Source organism: Sebastes umbrosus, chromosome 14, assembly GCF_015220745.1.
Source record: "Sebastes umbrosus isolate fSebUmb1 chromosome 14, fSebUmb1.pri, whole genome shotgun sequence".
Classification (NCBI taxonomy): Eukaryota; Metazoa; Chordata; class Actinopteri; order Perciformes; family Sebastidae; genus Sebastes; species Sebastes umbrosus.
This window is the reverse complement of record NC_051282.1, coordinates 21994216-22018198: the sequence shown is the minus strand read 5'-3', so window position 1 is coordinate 22018198 and position 23983 is coordinate 21994216. Positions and strand designations below refer to the sequence as shown.

Genomic DNA, 23983 nt, shown 5'->3' with positions numbered 1-23983 from the left:
GTTTTGTAGTTTCTACTAGAACATGTTAACATGCTGTAATGTTGAAATTTTTTTTTTATTTTCCTCACACTGTCTGCCTGAATATACCTGTATTTATCCTCTGTTTGAAACGCTCCGTTTTAGTGCATTTCAACGGAATTGCAACGGAATTGCGTTGCTAAGCAACAGTTTGGGTCCATGTTTACTTCCTGTCAGCTGATGTTATTCACATACACTGTAACAGGAAATAAACTGGGACACATTTAGAATGTTTATGTTTAAAACCGTGTAATGATCCAAATATTGTATATTTGTGACATCACAAATAGACAGAAATTCTGACGGCTTGTTTCAAACGCACATTTTCTAAAAACGAGTTGTGCGTATTTCTCCGTATATTGAGCGTTTCCATACTTTAACAGTATTTATAGAGCACACAAACCTGCTTTATAGTATAAAAGATATGAAAATCTGACTTTTTTGGGATGTCCTTAAAGACGGAGCGCTGAGATGGTTTTCCGGGTCACAAGCCGGAGGATCGAGGAGACGAGGAGACGAGGAGAAGAGGAGGCGCAAAAAAAATCGTGAAATGAGAAGCAGCTCAGGTGGTGCGATAAAAAGTAGATAATAAAATAAAATATCAAGTGATTGCAGTTAGAAATTAACCTGTTGACCAAATATTGTGCAAAATGTATACGTGGAACACCAAAGACCAAACCACAACCAATTCAGTGTTTGTACCTTTTAATATTAAAAAGGGAGTAAAGCATGTTACAAACTGCAAACTTCGGTCACAGAGTGAGGTGGTAACTACAAAGGCATCTTAGAATAAAACAGTTCACAACAAGCTGCATATGAATTTCAACATTTGGTTTTAAAAAGGCTTTAGCGTCAACAGTTGAAGTCATTTTAGCTTTTATAAGTGCAAGTAGACTGTTGAAACAAAAATGAGGTATTCCAACATTAATTAATGTAGGTATGCATAGAGTATAGTCACAGCTAAGTGGTAAGAGTTAGTGTGGAAAACTCACTTTTCCACTTTATTCTAACAACTCATTTTTAAATGAAATCTCTCTGTGCTAAGGCGTTTTTAGTCTCCTTACAAAAGTATTTTTTGTGAGTGAGATGTAAGTGCTGATTAATTACAGTATATGACAGCTGAATGTTGTCAGGCAGTTACTCCCCTTTCAATTTGGCATTCACAAATTTAGTTTTCTTTGCCAAGATGATGGCATCCAGGTGGAGGTTGCGGTTGAGAATGGCCGAGCCACAGGAGAGCCCTCCAGCGAGAGCGCCGGCAAAGCCGCACAAAAACACATCCTGACCTGCAACAGAAAATACACGAAATGTAGTGAATTTAGATGAATTCCTGTCAGGAAATAAAGGGATAGTTTGGGTGTTTTGAAGTGGAGTTGTATGAGGTACTTATCCATAATCAGTGTATTACCTACAGTACATGACGGTCGGCATGACCCCAGTTTGGAGAAGCAGACAGGAGTTACCGCACGGAAGCAAAGTGTACTGTACCATGTACTGCTGTGGACAGGGCTGGCAGCAAAACATATTTTACCACCTAAAAGAAAGGCTCACCTAAAAAAAAATCAATATCAGTTTAAGTGTACGCTATCTTTGGTGAATCCGAACTAACCAAAGTCACAAAATAACACAAACAAACTAACCGATCGTGGCAGCGGTAGACCAGCAACCCCTGTGTTGTGTGAGGTAAAATTACTGTTTTTTTTTCCGATGGAGTCTGGTGGCTTTGGTGAGAACATAGATAACGGCTTCAGTTCCTCAGTTCAGTTCCCCGTGAAGGTAAAGCGGTGAAAATATTCTAAATAGAGTGTACACTTAAACTTATATTGATTTTTTTAGGTGAGCCTTTCTTTTAGGTGTCTAAAATACGATTTACTGCCGGCCCCGTCCACAGAAGTACATTACTTTGCTCCTGTGCGGTAACTCCTGTCTGCTTCTCCAAGCTGGGGTCGTGCCGACCGTCATCTACTGTAGATAATACACTGACTATGGATAAGTACCTCATACAACCCCATTACAAAACACCTTTAAAAGCGACCACTGGAAGATATCATGCTGCACAGACCTGTCAGATAGAGGTTCTTCAGTGGAGACTGAGGTCTCACTGTAGCGTTGACTTCAGGGCTGAATCGGGCGATGCCATGATCCGCTCCGTAGATTTCACCCTTGGGGGCTCCGATGTAGTGTGTGTTTGTGATGGGGGTGCCAGCATCAATGAACTCAATCTACACAAAAAAAAAAAGAACAGGCATATATGAATATAAATATTTGTATTAAGCCAGGAAAGCTAGCCTGGTTTCAGACTTCTGTATCACCGCCCACCTTTATTCAGCGATAAGCGTCTTTTTTTCCTGGCTAAGATCAGCAACAATAATAAGTTATAAGCAACATAAAACCATCCAAACCAAATCCCATTCCAAGAATAAGATTTAATTTGTTTCCTTCATTTTAGTCTACATATATGTATTTCATCTTTGATAATTTTACTTGACTTTATTAATTAATTCATTATTTCCTTTATTTTGAAGATTTTTTTCTTTCCCTTCTGTTTACTTATTTTTGATTCTGTTTTCACAATGCAATCCTGTATCTTTTATATTATCCGTTTCATATTTGTGAATGCAAAGGAATGTGGTTCTGTGACTCTTATGTGTAAATGGAAATGAGTATTGATAAAGTGGTGTGCTGAACCTGATGTGCCTAAACCGGCAGACAGATTCAGAAACGTTACCTTGTCTCTGGTTATCTTGGGGAACACATCCATAACCACCTCCAGAATGGAGTCAATGAATATCTGCTTCAGGTCTTTGTAGTCAGGCGCTCTGTTTGTCACTTTGTCGTCCTTCCACTCCTCAAACCACTCGTATTTGGCAAAACTGACCAGACTCAAGGTGGACTTCCCTAATGAAAGAGAATATTTAAGATAGACAAACAAAAAAAGAGGGAAGCACATTGTTCTGGAGTCAGCAGGGTTGTCTTTCCTGACAGTTGTTCTGACTCGTGTATTAACCAACGTTTACATGCACAAAATATTCTGGTTATTGCCCTTATTCCAAAAACGACAATATTCCTACTAAGCTGTTTACATGACTAATGAACATAAATATTCCACTAATATTCCTGTTTACATGCAGCTGTGCATACTCTGATTAACATAACTAGCGGTGGACTTGTTTGACCGTGTGAAAACAGCCTCCCTCTTTCATTCCTTCAACCACCTTCTTGAAAAAGTCAGCGTTACAATATTTGAGCATATCCAAAAAATCTGTTGATATTCAAACTGCTGTAAAAACCCCAAAGACGCATATTCCATATACGCTGCATACAAAGAATGCTCCAAAAACCTGAATAATATCTGCATATCCCACATGTCTTAATAGGAAAATGCTCCATTTGGCATAAGGCCTGATTCAGAATATCCAAACAGAATATGCTGTTTTAATAACCCATATTAAATTCATAATATTGTCATATTCGTAATAATAATAGTGGAATATTAGTGTGCATGTAAACGTAAAAACTGACATCACATCTCAGTTTGTGTACCTGGTGATCTTTCCTCCCAGGTCGGATCTTTAGCCGATGGAGACGCCACAAACAGCAGAGGTACACTTTTAGCAGACTCTTCCCTCTTTCCACGCAAATATGTCTCCACCCTGTAAAAGGAAACAAATAATTCTGGTGAATTAACACAGACACAAAATAGGTGAAGCAGATACATCATGTTCTGAGTAAATGAAGATATCTTCTATTAAAATACTGGACCGAAAGCTCCTCACAACTGCTGTTGTTTAGTGTGTTTTTACAGTGAATATAATGTCCACATCTTCATGTTTTATTCTGACACATTGGGTTATATTAGAGTGAATTTAAGTCCATATAATGTTTAGAACTGAAGAACGCAGGCATTTTGAGATTTACAGGTTGAATAAAAGCTGTTTAGGAGCCAGGTCTGTGTAATTCAAATGTGAATTGTCACAAGCAACAGATAGAAGATAGAAGATGAAAGACAACGTACAGTTCATCAAAATTGTTCTCTGTAAAGATCCAGGAGTTGTCTGCTTTCAGGCCCAGCTCCTCCTTGGTTCCAGTCAGACCCAGAAAAATGCTCAGGCCACCTTCACCGTTCTTCATCATACTCAGCTGCTTCTGGATAGCTGTATGATATGAGTGTCACATCACACAGTACAGCTTTAACAACAGCACACAGATAAAAGTCCCATGAAAACTTAATCTATAAGCGTGAGTTAATGAAAACAAAGAAACAAGTATCGATTTCTTAACCCATCTGTGAAGGAAAAATGCTTAACAATCTCTAGTCGCTCGTGAGCTACTTGTTGGAGACCCTTGTTCTAGACTAAGGGGTTAGCTCATTAATTAAAAATAAATAAATGTTAATCAAAACTGACTATACTGATTAGTCGCAGCACTTCTTCCCTACCTGGCATGGCCTGGAGCTCTTTGGGCAGCAGCTTCTGGTATGTGTTGAAGATGCCAGCGTTAGAGATGACCATAGGGGCACGGATATGTACTTCCTCTTGGCCTTTCATGACGCTCACACCTGAAACCAGAAAACACAAACACAGTGAATCTCCTTTCAGAGGGAGCTGAATGATACGGTTGTGTATAGAAACACTGAGGAGATCACACCCACCATAAGCTTCCTTGGCATCGTTGAAGAGGATGCGGTTGACCGGGGCTCGGACTAGAACAGCACCACCTGCCTTCTCAATGATGGGGATCATGTGGTAGGCGATTTCAGTGGCTCCACCTTTCGGGTACCAGGCACCGTTCAGGTAGTGAGTGACCAGCAAGCTGTGCATAGAAAAACTGGAGTCTTTAGGCATGTTACCTGCAGATCAGAGAAGGAAACAGAAATGATGAGCAGAATACTGAGGAAATAAATTGATTAGACCAACAGGAATGTGGCTCGGCCTACCGTAGGTGCCAAAGATGTAGGTGAAAACAGCCCTGAGGTCCTTGTTCTCCGTCAGCTCATTAACTACTTCTGTCAGGCTGCGGGGCGCCATTTTGAAGAAGAAGGACAGACGGTTGGCCAGACCGGTCCAGATGAGGAACTTGGCCACGGGGACGGGGCAGGTCTTCAGCAGAGCGAGGAGCCAAATGCCCCGGCCGACTTTCTGAAGACAGAACACACAAGACACAGAGACGATTTTGATTTGATCAATTTGACATATCAAAAACATATAAATTAGGGCGGATTAAATAACGCTCCAGACGTACGCTCAATTTTGGTGAGGAAAAACTGGCATGGCCATTTCCAAAGGGGTCCCTTGACCTCTGACCTCAAGATATGTGAATGAAAATGGGTTCTATGGGTACCCACGAGTCTCCCCTTTACAGACATGCCCACTTTATGAGCAGCAGTACAGCATTACAACAAACAAAGCGGCCTCTCCTGTGGCACACCCAACACAGTGTACAGAGAGCACACATACCTACGTGCATAAATGTAGGTACGTGTACCGTCCATTCATAGCATACAAAAACCCACACATATTTCTAAGTCACTCTCATTTTGGTCAGATAAGCATTTCCTACATGCATGATTAAACCTAAGACAGGACTGACTTGACTTGACTTGACGATGACTTGATGGCTATAATAGACTGACGGACACTTGAACGTGAGTGCAATCAAAGTTATTTTGTTTCTGTAATGACCCCAATTAGTGTATATTCCCTAAAGTAGAAATGTGTAAGATTTGATTAGAACACTTGTGACTGGGATCTCCTTATGCAACAACCTGCCCACGCATATTAAACAATTTTTAAAACAAACGTTAAGGCGGAATGTGGGGAATGTTGATGGTTCACTTTTAAGGGAGGGAGTTTGAAGCATGGGCGTGGAGTTGCAAGGGGGACTAGTAGGATCTCTTTGGGAACTTTGGAAAGTGTTTTTAGTGATGCTTTTTAAGTGCTAATGTCTGGGATTTTTGTGTCATAATACTCTTTTGAGTTGTTGTGCTTTTAAATTGCTAATCAAAATCAAATCAAGTACAGTAGATTAACTATTCTTACTTATTAAATATTATTTTGGTAACATTGGCTGTGTGAGGAAAAAGAACAAACATATAAAAGGGAGTATAGAAGAATATTTTAGATTGAAACATTTGACAGAAAATGGCACATTTATTAGAAATAATGTCTTAGGCCCGTGAAACAGAAAAGTGAATGTTAATGTATCATAAAGCATCTCAACTTTAAATGAATTTCTCCTTTTCTGTTTGGTATAATAATAAACAATAAGTTGAAAATAGAATTAGTGCCAATTTACATCAACGGCTGTCCAAAATATCCCCACTTCATCATGTTATCCTGTTAGACATGTGTGGAAAATATTCATAATTAACATATGAACTCTTGAGTTATGGCCAAAAACGTGTTTTATGAGGTCACAGTGATCTTTGACCACCAAAATCTAATCAGTTCATCTTTTGAGTCCAGGTTGGACGTTTGTGCTAGATGTAATACAATTCCCTCCAGGTGTTCCTGAGATATGGTGTTCACTGTTCACTATGGTGTTGACTTTGACCTTTGACACCAAACTCGAATCGGTTCATCCTCGAAGTTAGATTCTGAGTCCAAGTGGACGTTTGTGCCGGCCATGGAGGCATAAAAATGAATAGATGCCCTGAATAGACTCCACAAAGATAAAGAAAGTGATATTCCTTTATCTGTGTGTCAAACGATGTTGCAACTCAGTCTGGTTACAATTATGCAATATTGCAGCTAACAGGAGACATGCTGGTTACTCTAACCTTTGATTTACCAACCCTTGAGCCCTGGAGTGACAACACCAACAGAAATCTGGATAATTATGCCTCTTTGTGTTACAGTACAGTTTACAAACACATAGTTCACTGGGGAAAGGCATTCTGACCATTTAAATATGTAGAGAGAGAAAATAAGTAGCTAGATTATCACTGGAAATAAATTTAACTCCAAACATTGAACGCCAAAACAAGTTTTTGTATTGAATCTGCAGATAGTCAGTATTTAGTAATGTAAAAAGATCTTACCTTGACCAGCCTCAAGTACTCATCGATGGCCTTCTCCTCTCCAGGGAAGCACTTCTTCAGCTCGTTGGGGAAGCGCGTCCTGCCGCTGTAGATGGGATAGCGGCGGCGGTTTTCAGGAGGTCCTATCACTACTTGGTCGAACGGATTGTCCAGAGGCTCCCACTGCAGTTGTCCGTTAGTCATTTGGTCCAGCATGCAGAAGAACGGCTTGTGGTCCTGCAGGTCACCGATGTAGTGGATTCCTAAAGGGAGGAAGGCAGGAAACATGTGGACAAAGCAGGGTGTTATGTGGCCATGTCTTGTATGTTTCTGTCTTGAAATATTCAAAACAGAAAATCATCCCCTCATCAGAACTGAGACAAAGTTGCACTTTTATGCGCCCAAATTAAATGAAACTTTCAATGTGACCTAGTCAGGAAAAGAAACAAGAGCCATCCTTCTCACCAACATCAAACTCAAAGCCCTTCTCAGTGAACGTGTGGCAGCATCCTCCAGCCCGATCATGCTGCTCCAGAACCAGGACTTTCTTCCCAACTTTAGCCAGCAGCACCGCGAGCCCAAGGCCACCGATCCCACTGCCGATGATGATGGCGTCCAGGTCGTCAGGAACTTTACTGGCCAGGAAACCTAAAAGAAAGGGCAACAAAAACATTCAAACAACAGCCTGGCACAATAACAATACATCTGAGGATTCCAGGAGGAGAACGAACGTTAACTGTTGTAATGAAACAGTTAAAACCACAATGTCCCTGGTCCCCACTAAGCATGTTGCAAGACAAGTTGAAGTCGCCTACAGTTACATTCTTCTTCTACAGTTTGCCTTCCAGCGTTGACTATGAAAACAGAGGAGCCATTGTACTTTAAAACTATTACAATTTAAAGTAACTTTGGAGAAATTCACTTTAGGTTGAGATAACTCACCATATCATTATTCCCATGAATTTCACTTAACTTTCACTACCAACCTAAAACCTTTAACAACATAAGAGATTTGATTTAATTTAGTTTTAAAGATATATTTGGATGAAGAAGTGCGTACAATGGGTTTGGGGAGCCACTTACAATTATTTTTACTATATGTTTTTGACTCAATCAGTTTATTTAAATCAATAAAATGTCAGAAAATAGTGAAAGATGCACATTAGAATTGTCCAATAGTCCAAAATCTCAATTATATTCAATTTACAACAATATAGGCTTACAGAAAAGAAAGTGCTAATGAAAAGATAATACAATAAAAAAAGAGATGCAATATAAATATAAAAGATAATACAATATAAAATATAAAAATACAATATGTATATTGATGAGATGACAGTTTTGCCAGATTATTGCACAAAGTGTCGTCAGATAATTATATCATTATTGCACAGAGTGATTAGCATGTTGTGGCACATATCCGTAGACATGTAGATTTACAGTATTTACATTGCAAAAGTGACCAACGTGTTATTGCACAATTACATTGCACGTGTTCAACTCAGACAGAGGAGACGTTTGCTTGCAAAAAGTTTATTTTGAAGTGAAACCTCTGAGGGAAGTAGTAATGCATTAATGATACTTTTTAATGGAAAGCGAAACAAACAATTTGCATCAAGTAAACACTGAATTTCAATGTCTCAAATACTGAAAGACAACTTAGTTTGTCAAGTCAAGTGTACATGATGTCCATGGCCTACAGTAAGCATGTTGCAAGACATTGCTCTTCCACAGTTTGCATTGCAGCAGCGTTGATTATGAAAACACAGCAGCCATTGTACTTTAAAGCTTTACAATTTAAAGTAACATAGCAGTTTCCTTTGGGGAAGTTCACTTTAGGTTGAGATAACTCAACATATCATTATTCCCATGCATTGCACTTAACTTTCACTGCTGTAACAGACTCTCCTACCAACCTGAAACCTTTAATAACATACAGTATATAGCGACCTTGGTATTGTTACTCACCCTGCTTCAGCACTTTATTCTTCTCTTTCCTGTTGTGAACCATCTTCTTCAGCGGTTCACGAGTGTCCCTCTCAAAGGGATTTGGCCCGGAGCTGCCGAAGACATATTTATATATAAATATGCCCAAAGCGACACAAATTAATGCGACACTGAACCACATCGTGCTGGTTTCTCTACGCTTCCCCAGTTCAGTGCGTCGTCTCTGTGGCGCTGCACCCTGCACTGCTTACATAACGGACAGGTGCTGCCGGCCAATCAGAGCCGACCTTTCAGACACGTCAGATGTTTCAACCAATCAACGTCAAGTTCAATCTGACAGTGACCCTCATAGAAATAGAGTTAGGAGTAGAAGCTCAGGCTGGGATAAGATAGAGTGGTGGACAGTTCTATGTGTATTGTTGTCATAGCGACCTTTGTAAACTAAAAGTTATGGACTCACTGGAAAATCTGAGATCTCGAGAATAAAGTCATAATATTACAAGAAAAAAAAGACGTAATATTACGAGAAAAAAGTCATAAATTTAGGAGAAAAAAGTCGTAATATTACGAGAATAAAGTCGCAATATTACGAGAATAAAGTCATAACTTTACGAGAAAAAAGTCGTAATATAACGAGAATAAAGTCACAAATTTAGGAGAAAAAAGTCGTAATATTACGAGAATAAAGTCATAAATTTACGGGGAAAAAAAGTTATAATATTTCGAGAATAAAGTCGCAATATTACGAGAATAAAGTCATAACTTTACGAGAAAAAAAGTTGTAATATAACGAGAATAAAGTCACAAATTTAGGAGAAAAAAAGGCGTTATTTTAAGAGAATAAAGTCATAACTTTACAGGAATTTTTTTTTAATATTACGATAATAAACTTGTAGTATTACGAGAATAAAGTCGTAATTTTACGGGAAAAAAAGTCATAATATTACGAGAATAAAGTCATGATATTTCGAGAATAAAGTCGCAATATTACGAGAATAAAGTCATAACTTTACGAGAAAAAAGTCGTAATATAACAAGAATAAAGTCACAAATTTAGGAGAAAAAAAGTCGTTATATTACGAGAATAAAGTCATAATATTACAAGAAAAAAAAGACGTAATATTACGAGAAAAAAGTCATAAATTTACGGGGAAAAAAAGTTATAATATTTCGAGAATAAAGTCGCAATATTACGAGAATAAAGTCATAACTTTACGAGAAAAAAAGTTGTAATATAACGAGAATAAAGTCACAAATTTAGGAGAAAAAAAGGCGTTATTTTAAGAGAATAAAGTCATAACTTTACAGGAATTTTTTTTTTAATATTACGATAATAAACTTGTAGTATTACGAGAATAAAGTCGTAATTTTACGGGAAAAAAAGTCATAATATTACGAGAATAAAGTCATGATATTTCGAGAATAAAGTCGCAATATTACGAGAATAAAGTCATAACTTTACGAGAAAAAAGTCGTAATATAACGAGAATAAAGTCACAAATTTAGGAGAAAAAAAGTCGTTATATTACGAGAATAAAGTCATAACTTTACGAGAAAAAAGTCGTAATATTACGAGAATAAAGTCATAACTTTACGGGGAAAAAAAGTTATAATATTACGAGAATAAAGTCATAATATTTCGAGAATAAAGTCGCAATATTACGAGAATAAAGTCATAACTTTACGAGAAAAAAGTCGTAATATAACGAGAATAAAGTCACAAATTTAGGAGAAAAAAAGTCGTTATATTACGAGAATAAAGTCATAACTTTACGAGAAAAAAGTCGTAATATAATGAGAATAAAGTCATAAATTTAGGAGAAAAAAAGGCGTTATTTTAAGAGAATAAAGTCATAACTTTACAGGAATTTTTTTTTAATATTACGATAATAAACTTGTAGTATTACGAGAATAAAGTAGAAATTTTACGAGAAAAAAAGTCGTAATATAACGAGAATAAAGTCATAAATTTAGGAGAGAAAAAGGCGTAATTTTATTAAAATAAAGTCATAACTTTACGGGAAAAAAAGTTATAATATTACGAGAATAAAGTCATAATATTTCGAGAATAAAGTCATAATATTTCGAGAATAAAGTCATAACTTTACGAGAAAAAAGTCGTAATATAACGAGAATAAAGTCACAAATTTAGGAGAAAAAAAGGCGTTATTTTAAGAGAATAAAGTCATAACTTTACAGGAATTTTTTTTTAATATTACGATAATAAACTTGTAGTATTACGAGAATAAAGTCGTAATTTTACGAGAAAAAAAGTCGTAATATAACGAGAATAAAGTCATAAATTTAGGAGAGAAAAAGGCGTAATTTTATTAAAATAAAGTCATAACTTTACGGGAAAAAAAGTTGTAATATTACGAGAATAAAGTCGCAATATTACGAGAATAAAGTCGTATCGTCTGTCTGTGGCGTTACACCCATGGAGCACCGCTTACATAACTGACAGGTGCTGCTGGCCAATCAGAGCCGTCCTTTCAGACACGTCAGATGTTTCAACTAAAAAATACGAGAATAAAGTCGGAATTTTATGAGAAAAAAGTCGTAATATTAGGAAAACATATGATATATACTGCATATGTATATACATATATATTTATTTATATAAATATATATGTATATTTATATATGTATATATATATATATTTATATATATAAAATCATTATTACTGCTATTATTATCTATAATGATATATTTTAAAAACAAAGCCTTAAGTTTATCTTTACAAATCGTATATGTTTGAATGAATTAATATGAATGAATTAATAATAATTAAAAATACTTGTTTGATGTGCACTTATTAAATATTGGTTTTAAATCATTAAACCATGCAGCTGATTTAACAATTCCCCACGTTGCACATCTGTTAAACACCTTGTTGAATCCGTAATCTATATTGTCAACAAATATTACAAGTTAAAAATGACAGTTGTCAGTGGAACCAAGAGCACAAGGTGCATGAAAAATTATTTCATGTTTGACAAAAAAGAAAGTCTTAAAACTTAACGTCCACTTTCTAGCTTCTTCCATAGCTTTCCTCAGTAGTAACACCACCCACTGAGGAAAACCCATGAGATCTGGTTTTAATCTCCACAAAAAGCTGGCAAGTGGAAGTTGGTTTTATTTAATAGTCTGGATATTCTGTGTAAACATGAACTTGTCAAAAACCTCACAGCAACTTCTAGATTTTATTTCTTTTTTTTTTGCTCAAAAAAAAAAAAAGAAATCACCTGCATCTTCACATTCTTTTCCTGCATCATAACACCATGAGACCTATTATTCTTGTACATCTGTTTGCAAATAGAACCAACATTTTACATAAGAAACACTTTAAGTGGGGGCAGTTCCCCAGTCATCGTCATCATCATCATCATCATCATCATCACCATCCACTCTGCACAATGTCCTGGAAGTCCAGACTACTCTTCACAGGCCCAGTTCCAACATCCACTCTGACTCCTCACCGACTTTAAACTGACGTCGCCTGCATGACCAGTGTAGAGCTCCAAATGTTGTCTGCAGTGCTCGTACTTCATATTGTTTTTGTTTCACTTTCAAAATAAAGCTCATTAAAGCATAATATTAGTGATGTTATGTCATCAAATGACACAAAAACAAACCATGATCATTCCCCATATACAGCTAAGAACTAAAACACAGTTAGTGCATTCAAACTTGTTGCCAGATCTTTCAGTTTTTCTTGTGGGTGCATTTTATTATATTAATCTTTATGACTATTATTAAGACTTACTGTGTGATTCCCTCAAACAAAGTCTGCCTAATGACTCGAGCACTTTCGATTTCGACCTCTTGCAGACTTTTCGCATGTCAAAAGCCTGAGAGCCGGTATGTGTGGACATTGAAACTGGAGCACAGTTAAATAAAGAGGTGTCATTACAAATCTGATCCCTGCTGATAAATGTGTTGTGTAAACGCCATCAGAATGCCTTCAACCTCTGTGTGGCAGTCCAACCTCAGCCAAAGCAACTCTGATTTATTTCCCTCCCCTCCAACTGAGCTGGTCCACTGTTATCAGTCTGTGTTTCAGGGCTTCTTCTGTTAGTGCAGTAAGCTAGGGAGGAGGGTCATGAAAGTTAATACGGATGAGAAAACCTCCAGAAGGCATAAGCATCTCCATAATGACAGAGGTTTTGATGAGAAAAATTAAAAAAAGACACAGCATGACAAGAGAAATCTTAACAGAAGCCCTTATCTGGTGTCCACTTTTGGTATTTATTACCTCACCTTTTTGAACCTTTTCCTCTTTAAAATATTTTTTGATCATTTTGATTTTTTTTTTTTATCTCTAAAACTTAAAGATGACAGATTTATTTTAATTGCAAAAAGCACTTCCAACATTTAGGAATCAAACAAAACAGTCAGTTCTAGTCTGTATGTGTTAGGGCATAATCCGCAGTAATGTTTGATATTATTTACATGTATTGTTTTTTGTAGGTATGCCAACAGTGAGTGTTTGATATACAGTAATCTGTGCAAACTGTTCTTGTGTGTGTATGCGTGTTTGGTACAATCAAGACAGCTCTCAGATGAAATACAGTTGTTTGGGATGGTAACAATGGCTTAAGGTCCATGTGATTGAGGGAGGAAGAGGAGCAGCGAGGCTCTCCCCGCCTCCCTGCCTGGCAGCGGTAGTGCAGGTCAAAGTTCAAAAGGTCAAAAAAAGTAAAAATGGGCGGTGGGTTTTCCTTTCCTGAAGCAGGAAGTCATCAGTCCATCTGTCAGGTGGTCAGTGCGATGGTGCAGTCTCCTGGCCTGTTGGTGACACTTTGATTATGGCGTAAAGGGATGTCACTGCAGTACCAACCCGACCTGAGAGACAAACAGTGGAGCTGTTAGGAAAGCAGTTACAAACGTATTTTTGGGAAACTTTAAATCACAAAGTATCTGCAGGGTCCCCAGAGTTAAATGTAAGATGTTTTAAGACCTTTTTAACACCACATAGAAAGTACCTGAATACTTCTTTCATGGTCAAACCGGCCAAAGGATGCAAGTATAATGGAAAACTAGTGGGGACGGGCATAGGGCCTAGAATTAAAGGTGCTCAATGCGAGATTGGGAGCAGTTCTATTGCCTCCGCACGGCCCTCAACATGGCGACAGCTGAGTCGGTGGTTTATTTGAGGAAACTAAATTCAGTGAATCTACAGACTTTTCAAATCCCGACAGAAAATGTACCTTTTCTGAACCCATGCTGGGACACTTCCAATTGTACAGATAATACTGTAGATTTCCATCACCGATGCCGAACTTAAGCTTCTCCAAGAAAGTCTTGTTTTCCATTAGATCCAGTGCATTGAAGACATCAAACCCTTTCTGTGATAAAGACAAAGAAAAACAAATCTTTTTAGTTTCCTGAGAGTTAACATTTCAGAGATACAGACTGAAGAGGACACGCACCGATTTGGCCAGGATGAGGGCGTCACACATCAGGTCGAGCAGGGGGGTGGTGGTGTGCACGTTGTAGAAGGAGTACGCTGCTTTTAGACTGCGGTGCACAGGGTGGTTCATAATGGTGGAGGGCAGTGTGTAGAAGCTCAGGAAATCCGTTACCTTGCCATCGTTCTGTCGAGAGAACAACATATTTTATCAGTGTAAAACACACTAGAAGGATGATTATTTAAAGATGTCTCTGGCATATTGTTACTTACATCCACCAGGTAAGTGTCGATAATATTCTCTCGGGGCAGCAGCCAGTGTTCTACCTCTTCCGGGCTCATGGCGGGCACCAGGTTGAACTGGCTCAAGTACTCACGAAGGAGGCGATGCACAAGTGGCACATCTTTCTTGGTCATCGGCCGCAGACCTGAAGTCTTAGGAGCCTGAAGGAGAGAAACCAAGGGAGGAGAAGAATAAAAGGTGTGGCGGGGCAATGTAGTCTGTTTGTGTTTGTTAAATACGTGTGTGTTTTCACTAACATCGGGCAGACGGTACAACTTCATGGTGCGCTGCATCGTCATGTTCCTGCTCAGGTGGGAGAACTTCACCTCGATTAGTTTGCGTGGGTTCAAAGAGCGATGCCAGTACCTGTGCAAACACACATTGGATTTGTTAGTACTCAGTGAAGCAGTAAAAGAAGGAGAAAAGGATGTGTACATACAGTATGTGGAGAGCTGTTTCTTCAGACCCACCTGCATGTGCCCACAGGTTTGGGCAGTACCACTCCAGCAGTGTAAACGGCCTGAAAGATCCCCTGCAGGTTGACCCGTCTGGTGATTTCTCTGATCAGAACCGGAGCGACTCGTTTAGAGCGAAGCTTCTTGTGGACGCAGAGGAAATTGATCTCAACCATTTTCTTTTCTCTAAACATCAAAGAAAAATAATTAATTACATGAGCAACAAAAGCAAACCAGAATAATGAGTGTTTGCATACTGTAATATTTCACCGGAAATAGTATGCATTCACGTACTATTGGTTTTATACTAAGGTTTCGGACATACTAAAATATCTCACATACTGTTTTAGTGTACTAAATAGCATGTTAGTTTGGAATTTCGGACGCAACTAAAGTTTATAATGTGTAATGTCATAGTTAAAGGTGGTGTTGTTCCGGGCTACATGATATTGAGAGGTGTTACATAGACGAGGGGGACAGAACATTACAAACGCTTCTGGATATAATCTAGTACAACACCTTCACTAACGACTAACCTCAATGCTGAGAATATGATTTAAATAACACCTCTATGACAGTTTAAAAAAACGGAAGATAATAGGCATCATAAAAAAAGACCTTGGATTTAGATTAGAGACCTAATAAAGTGATCCCTTTGATATGGAAGTGAGTGAAATAATTTAACAGAACAGTAGATTTCACGTAGCAGGTGATGTAATTGATTCAATCCATTATATTTTTATCACTTACATGTCGTAGATAAAGATAGAAGCAGGAATGGCACTGATGAAGCCAACCAGCTTCTGGTTGGAGTTAACCCTCACCCCACAATGCCATTGGGGCAACCAGCCAGGGGGCCGCAGAGCCCTGAGAAAGACACAAGTCAATCATTAAACGCAACAGATTACCGTCACCTATATTTATATTTTAATGTTTATCCAAGTTCCTTATAAAAAGAAAGTTTTTAACATCCTTGCCAGGTGTTAATTGGAAGACTATATCAAATGTGAAAATAAATACCAGAGCAGAAACTCGGGGGAGTAGTCAAATCGGAACATGTTGTCGTCATCTTCAACATAATTCTCGTTGAGGAGGGTGTAAAGCTCCTTGAGCTGGTTTTACAGAAAATGAAAGAATTAGACATTAAGTCAGGACCTTTACAAACACAGGAGTAATAATGTAAAACAAAAAACATGACTAGAAAACAGACTGAGTTAGAATTGTTAAATTATTTATAATGATACCAAAGGCATACAACTATGGAGTGAAATTGTTCTCAAAATGGTCACAAATGTGAATTACTATACAAACCGTATAGTTACATTTAAAGGCCACTGTGTTGAGTATATACTATATAGCAGGTAAATGTACTGATGTGTTCTAATAGAGAGGCGATGAGCTATTCTGTCCATTCAGAAAACCATCTTTCCCACTTTGACATTACACACAATTTCACCGAAAACCCAGATGTCCCAGTTCTGCACTAGTACTTAAACGCAGTATTTGATTGGAACTTGCATTTGTGAGTACCCCAAATAAAGCACAAATAGTTGTACACATTTGTAAATCTTATTTTTCATTTGTGCATCATGTACAGTAATACACATTTTTGACCATTTTGAGACTAATTTTAATCCATAAACAACATTTCAGTACATACAGTATATAATTTTCTATATGCTTATGTGTCTATTACAAATTCATGAAACATACATGCCAACACTCTGCAAACCTGTTCTGCATCAATTCTGGGGAATTATGTTTTCTGACAATATGCATTATAGATCATACACATACTGTGTATGCACACTTAAAATTCAAAATTGCAAATGAAAAGTATAATTGCAAATTCTGGTATCTTAACCTCTTGCTGACATCTGAGAAAATTAGGCGATACGCTTGTTTTTGTGTACTTAAGTTACACCTTTGTTTACTTTTGCGACTATCGTTTTCATTGTAAAGCAAGTTTGTAGATCTCAGAGTTCAGCTGCACTCTGACAAAACAGATGCACTTTATTACTGTAATCATTCATCAGCTATCACACGACTGAAGAGATGACGACAACAGCTTGGCACTGAAATAAAAGCTGTCTAGCTTTTTATCAAAATAAAGCACTGAGAGTCCAGGAAATTGTTACTAAAAGGTGAATTTCTCATATGCATTCCTGCTATGAGTGTTTGTGCTTATAGGCTCTCTTACCACACCAGGGTTCCCCAAGTCGAGGGTGTCCCAGCTGAAGCCCTGCGGGAGGCTGTAGGGCTCCTCACGGATGTTGTCTTTGTCAGGTTCAATGGAGCCATGTGATGTCACCGTCTCTCCTGAAGGAAAACAAAACAGTTTCTGACATGAAGCACAGAAAACCCACAACACATGACATCCACCTGCTCGTGGGTTTTAAGGTCTTAGAGCAGAACTGACAGCTTTGACAAAATGTCATGTACCTAGCTTGGGCACAGGCTGTGTGTCCCAGAACTGGTAACTCCTGCGAGTTGCCTCCTCCATGGTTTTGGCAGGGCCTTGGCCTACAGAGAACAGTTCAATGGCCTTTTGGATCTCCTGTAGCTTATCAGCTGGCAACGAATTCACCTGTTTGGAAAGCACAGACAGAACTCAGAGTTAAAGGGCCAATCCACCCAAGTAAATCATTCTGTTCTATTTCGTTTGGTCTAAGTTGTGAGGGCCAAGGTAGATGAGACGTTTAATAATGGGAATGGAAGCATGCAGCGTCTAATCACCTGACTGTGAGCTAGTGTATCATGATTTCTAGGTGGTGTAACCATACTTGATCACCACCTTGTAGAACTGTAACTCCAAATGTTGGTAAATCAAACCTGAACTATACTACCTTTGTTTTCCTTTTAAATTTGAGGTGATCTGACCCTTTAAGGCTACATCCACACAAATACATTTTCGTTTTAAAACGCATAACTTTTGCTACGTTTATGCCTAGCGTCCACACTACTCCGGCATTTTCGAGTCCCTAAAACAGAGACGTTCGAAAACGCTGCTGACCACGTTTTAGTTTTAAAACTCAAGGGTTATGTTTTAGTCTGGACGGACAGAAACGGAGATCTTTGAAAACGATGACGCAGACACCCACGTTCGCGTCTTGATTGGGTCTTATCGGTCATGACTGATGTCCTTCCCTGATTCGTCACGCCCAATCACGTGAACTTTTTCCGGAAGAAAACAAACGACATCAGCCTCGACCACAAGTGGCTAATTTCAACATGGGTAACGAGTTACAAGCGTTACTGACCTCGTTGTCTTTGTTAGCAGCTGTTGTACAGTTAAATTCTGCATTTTATAATGCTACTACTGCTTACATGCACAAGAGGCAAGCTATTATTTGAGCGCTTTGCATTAATTCCCGTGTCCAGCGCTAAGTCATGTGATATGCATTTTCAGGCATTGTAGTATGGATGGAAATTAATTCTGAAATGGCCCGAAAACACTCATCTGGACGGAGATCGTATTCGTAACGTATTAGTGTGGATGTAGCCTAAATTTAAACGTTTAACTGCATAAAACTAAGGAATTCATGCCTTGGCAAGGGGGTCCTGAGCAGCTTCTGTGGCACCAGATTTCTTCTTCTTTTTCTGCTTCTTTTTCTTCTTCTTGGCGCCGGTGTCGTCACCCAGACCCCTGTCACTGAAAGGACAGAAAAAGAAAGCATCCGAATTAGTCTACTATCCCCGAGGAAAGCCATGCGCTGGTCAAAATATAGTATTTTAGTAGTATTGTAGTATACAGTATTTTCTATGCCTGGAAAATGCTTACAACACCATAGGACGATTACAGCTGCATTATACACACGTTTGTGTTAAATACTATACATCAGGGATGCAAAACCGAACCATAAAAAAACAAACCATTCAATGACTGAAAAACCGAACCGTGGGCTTGTTGAACCGTTGCAAATTAAATTATTGATTTCTTAAATAAGTAGCCGTGTAATAAGCAGGATAATGTATAGCTAGCGGGTCATTGCTGTGAAATAAACCCCTTCGCGTCGGGGTCCATCGCCCTGTCGGGGTATATAGTATTTCACAATGACTGGGTCGCTGTACATTATTCTTTACACATTACATTATCCCAGAAGAAGACATTTCTCTGGAAAAAAAGTTAAATACAGCGTTTCTAAACCACCCAGGTAAAAACAGAGACCCAACCATACATGTTGGGCTGCATCAACTAATCGTTTCAGCTCTACATACATGAATCCTGGATAATAAAGTTAAATAAAGTTATTGTTATGAAAGTTATTCTCAATGTATCTTATTTCCAACCCGTATCAGCTGTTTGTGCTGATACAGGAGATTCAAATGCAGGACCGTATAAAAATCACTATACACTGGTAGTCCCCTGCATTTCAAACCTGAGGAGCCAAACACCCCCACCCAGCATCTTCTGGCTTGACAAGAGACCGCATACTTACAGAGGATAATCTCATTAGTGTCCAAGAGAGGAGAGAGGCCAAGCGAGCACTGGCCTGTATTTGTAACACCAGCACAGATGGTAAATCACATGACCTCTGGAAGAAGACTGTATGGTATCTGCGCGTGTGTGTACATATGTATGTGGACAATGGACAACAAAACATTCAATAGTTTGTTCGACAGGCTTCCATTTCAACAGAGTAGAGCAGATAACACCCAGAACCAGTCTTTGTTTCTCTGTATGTGTGTGTTGGGTGGAGGGGAGTTGCATGAGTTACTAAGCTCACATTTGCTTCACTTCAGTTAGTCACTTTCCCCTTACAGCAGCAGTGAGTCAGGTTAGTTACACAAAATTATGCTTATTATTTCTCTTTTTTTTTTCTTGTGAAATACTGGATGCTTTCACCTCCTTTAGGCCCCCCAAAAATCCTTCAATTAAAACACTGGCAGCTATAGCCTACACTCCTCTGACCTGTACTTATTATCTGTACCCAAGGTCAGCACAGAACTAGGTAAGATGGCCTTTAGCTATTCCGCTCCCTTTTCCTGGAATACACAGCAAGTTAAGTTGAAACTGGGAAATCTGATTACTTTTGATGAATTTAAAACATTAATGAAAGACCTAGAAGCAGAGTCAATCGGGAGCTGTCTGTGTTTCTGAATATTTTCACTTTAACGTTGGCTTCAAACACTTGATTTTGATTTGATGTGTTTTGTATGATTTTATGCTATGTATTTATTTTGCATTTGTTTTATGTTGTGGCGTCTGAAACTTTAATGTATGTTTAAACGCTGCTGTCTTGGCCAGGTCTCTCTTGCAAAAGAGAGTCTTAATTTCAATGAGTACTACCTGGTTAAATAAAGGTTAAATAATATATATAGATAGATAGATAGATAGATAGATAGATAGATAGATAGATAAAATCATTATTACTGCTATTATTATTATTATCTATAATGATATATTTTAAAAACAAAGCCTTAAGTTTATGTTTACAAATCATATTATATGTTTGAATGAATTAGTGGTACTGTATGTACAGGAAACCAGCAATACTTGTTTGATGTGCACTTATGAAATATTGGTTTTAAATCGTTAAACCATGCAGCTGATTTAAGAATCCACCATGTTGCACACCTGTTAAACACCTTGTTGAATCCATAATCTGCATATTGTCAACAAATATTACAAGTTAAAAATGACAGTTGTCAGTTGTCTTGGCCAGGTCTCTCTTGCAAAAGAGATTCTTAATCTCAATGAGTACTACCTGGTTAAATAAAGGTTAAATAAATAAAAACAATAAAAAAAAACAATCCCAGAAGGAAAATGCATTCAGCTCATTGCCACACTAAAAAGCAGTAACTTGTGATGATGTGTCACAAGCAATTATAGACTGATTTCTCTGCCTTTAGAGCAACACTTTCTTTCTCTCTCTCTCCATAAGCAAGAAAACGCATGAGCAGGACACGCCTTAATATTTGCAAGCTCCTTTTATGTGTGCAACCGCTTGGTAAACATTAACAGAAGCCAAAGAAGCCAGAGCAAAGTAGGATTTCCATCAAAAGCCTGTTTTCAGTAAGAAAGCCAGTCTAGATTTAGGAGATCTTTTATATTTATGTGATTAAAAGAAGGGATTTAAAAGCCTTGTTGACTCTCCAGCTAACAAAGCCAGATGATATGATCAAGTTGCATGCGTAAAAACATGCAGGTTTCTCCTTGTTTCACTTTTAATTCGGCTCCTGTCTGCACCCAGATCCACTTAGCAGACAATAGGGGGTTTGACAGCTATGTTAGCATGCTAAGGCTAACTAGCTAAATGTCAAACTGGGGTTGCCATGAATTGCATCAGTTACAAGCAACAGTATATAAAGCCGAATGATACATCACACTGTCAACTTCATAAAAAACACTGGACTTTTTCTGTAAGTTGCACAAATGACAGTAAATGGTGTTTTTTTCTTTAAATGAGTAGTTTTTCAAGCGTAGTTTGGTTTAGCTAATACTACGCCTTGCTAAGCGACGCTAAAGCCCGCCCACTTCAGGGGACAGAACGCGCTCTCAGCCAATCACATGACAGAACGGGTGAGTGACAGGTGTTTCTAGCCAATAGGGTGAAGGCAAGTGGAACCGGACAACCCCCATCGATGGCTGTCTATCTCCACCAGCTCGTTTAAGGCTTTTTGCTCTCGCTTTGATGAACGCAGCGACGTGACTTATTTTTACACCGCTTTGCCGATAAGCTTGTCTTCTTACCCATCGTCGGAGTGGTGCTCTTCGTTTTCACAGTCGCTGCAGTGTCCGTGGTCCTCTACATCTTCTTTCTCCGGCATCGGTGCTGTCTCATTCTCATCCGCCATCTTCAACCAGGAAGTGAGGAGAACCCACCGCGTGCCTCTCAACGGCTTTAAAGCTCCTCTGCTCCTATTGGCTGAGAGCTGCTGATCGATCTCCACTGCTGTCTTCTCTGTGTGGCTGTTTATTATAAGAACTTATAATAAACACATAGTAATTATAATAAACACATTATAAGAGCTTATAATAAACACATAATAATTATAATAAACACATAATAATTACAATAAACACATAATAATTATAATAAACACATTATAGGATCTTATAATAAACACATAGTAATTATAATAAACACATTATAAGAGCTTATAATAAACACATTATAAGATCTTATAATAAACACATAGTAATTATAATAAACACATTATAAGAGCTTATAATAAACACACTCAAGTACTCACATATTTCACTTAAAAGTTAAAGTAGTAATACCACAGTGTAGAAATACTCTATTACAAGTAACCTGCAATTAAAATGTTACTGAAGTAAAAGCACAAAAGTATCAGCATTAAAAAACATACTTAAAGGTTCCATATTATAAAAAAGTGAGATTTTCATGTTTTTTTTATTATAAAGCAGGCTTAAAGGGACAGTTTGTAACTTCTTACTATCAATACTGTATATACTGCTCCTATTTTTATATTTCCTTCTATTTAAATGGTTCATATTGTTTTATACTTTGTTTAGCTCTTTTTTTTACTGTGTTAGCTGATGCATCTTGTTTTTTGCATTATCCCCTTTGTTGTGGTACACTGCAAAATTTCCCCACTGCAGGACTTATAAAGGAATATCTTATCTCTTATCTTATAAAAGCAGTTTGGTACTACGTTTAAATAAGGCATCCTTTATAAAGTGGTTGTAAGTTGGAACTAAAGGCTGTATTTATGGTTAGGCTAATACTTGTTTTACAAATGCTTTATATATGTTGTACACATTCAAGGGTAAAGCTGGCAATATTCTTTATTTTCCTCGTCAACAGAACCCATGAAAAGACAAACAAATTGTGTTAGTACCTGTCCTTTCCTGTCTGTGGCACCCAGCCCCATATGGTTCCTGCTAAAGACAAAACTGCTTACGAATATATGGTTTCATTTTTTTTAAAAAAGGCTCTAACTTTCTGAAAACAGCTGGGCACAGCTGTTTTAGCAAACGTTTCTCAAACAGGAGTAAATGTGTGTAGACAGTATTTGGTGTATGGTGTGCTAATACGCATTTACAGCTGTAGGACAGTGTATTTCGGATTGACTCAAAACAAACTACAATGAAGTGACATGTCACCCAGTGCAATGGTGTGGCTTAAAGATGAGTAGTTTAGTTTTTGGACAACAATGGAGAGGAATATGATATATCACAGACAGTACTCGTTAGTAGGATCAATTCATTGTGGGTTATGGTGTTTTCATGGGATTTGTTGACAATAAGAGATACTGAATATTTCCTTAAATAAGAACAACTGTTGGGTTGCCACGTTGTGAAAAATCCCTTTGAGTGGTTGGACATTTTGATCACATATATTTTGAAAACGGGCTGCTGGCAATCTGGACCAAAACTATTATATTACTTATTTTTATACATTTTATTTATGGCTGTCAATCTTTAAAATCTTTAATCATGATTAATCGCATGATTGTCCATAGTTAATCACGATTTATTGCAAATTAATCCCACATTTTGTATCTGTTCAAAATGTACCTTAAAGGGAGATTTGTGAATTACTTAATACTCTTATCAACATGGGAGAGCGCAAATACTGTATGCTGCTTTATTCAAATGTATGTATATATTTATTGTTGGAAATCAATTAACAACACAAAACAATAACAAATATTGTCCAGAAACCCTCACAGGTGCTGCATTTAGCATAAAAAATATGCTCAAATCATAACATGGCAAACTGCAGCCCAACAGGCAACAACAGCTGTCAGAGTGTCAGTGTGCTGACTTGACTATGACTTGCCACAAACTGCATGTGATTATCATAAAGTGGGCATGTCTGTAAAGGGGAGACTCGTGGGTACCCATAGAACCCATTTACATTCACATATCTTGAGGTCA

At 37.9% G+C, this 23983-nt stretch overlaps 2 protein-coding genes across 2 annotated transcripts; both read right to left on the bottom strand.

Moving 5' to 3' along the window:
- Nucleotides 1-706: 706 nt before the first annotated feature.
- On the bottom strand, nt 707-9405 carry retsat (retinol saturase (all-trans-retinol 13,14-reductase)). Its single transcript, XM_037793039.1, has 12 exons — nt 9271-9405; nt 9005-9227; nt 7502-7684; nt 7058-7299; nt 4955-5156; nt 4670-4867; nt 4457-4576; nt 4034-4172; nt 3562-3671; nt 2747-2916; nt 2081-2240; nt 707-1304 (listed from the first exon to the last, which is right to left on the bottom strand). Exons 2-12 carry the CDS (start codon nt 9162-9164, stop codon nt 1156-1158), a joined length of 1833 nt encoding a protein of 610 aa, XP_037648967.1. The 5' UTR covers nt 9165-9227; nt 9271-9405; the 3' UTR covers nt 707-1155.
- Nucleotides 9406-12168: 2763 nt separating this feature from the next.
- nmt1a (N-myristoyltransferase 1a) lies at nt 12169-21985 on the bottom strand. Its single transcript, XM_037792291.1, has 12 exons — nt 21827-21985; nt 18679-18784; nt 17575-17719; nt 17333-17451; nt 16153-16244; nt 15883-15999; nt 15148-15318; nt 14935-15043; nt 14668-14838; nt 14417-14581; nt 14195-14332; nt 12169-13829 (listed from the first exon to the last, which is right to left on the bottom strand). Exons 1-12 carry the CDS (start codon nt 21928-21930, stop codon nt 13809-13811), a joined length of 1458 nt encoding a protein of 485 aa, XP_037648219.1. The 5' UTR covers nt 21931-21985; the 3' UTR covers nt 12169-13808.
- Between the last annotated feature and the right edge of the window lie 1998 nt (nt 21986-23983).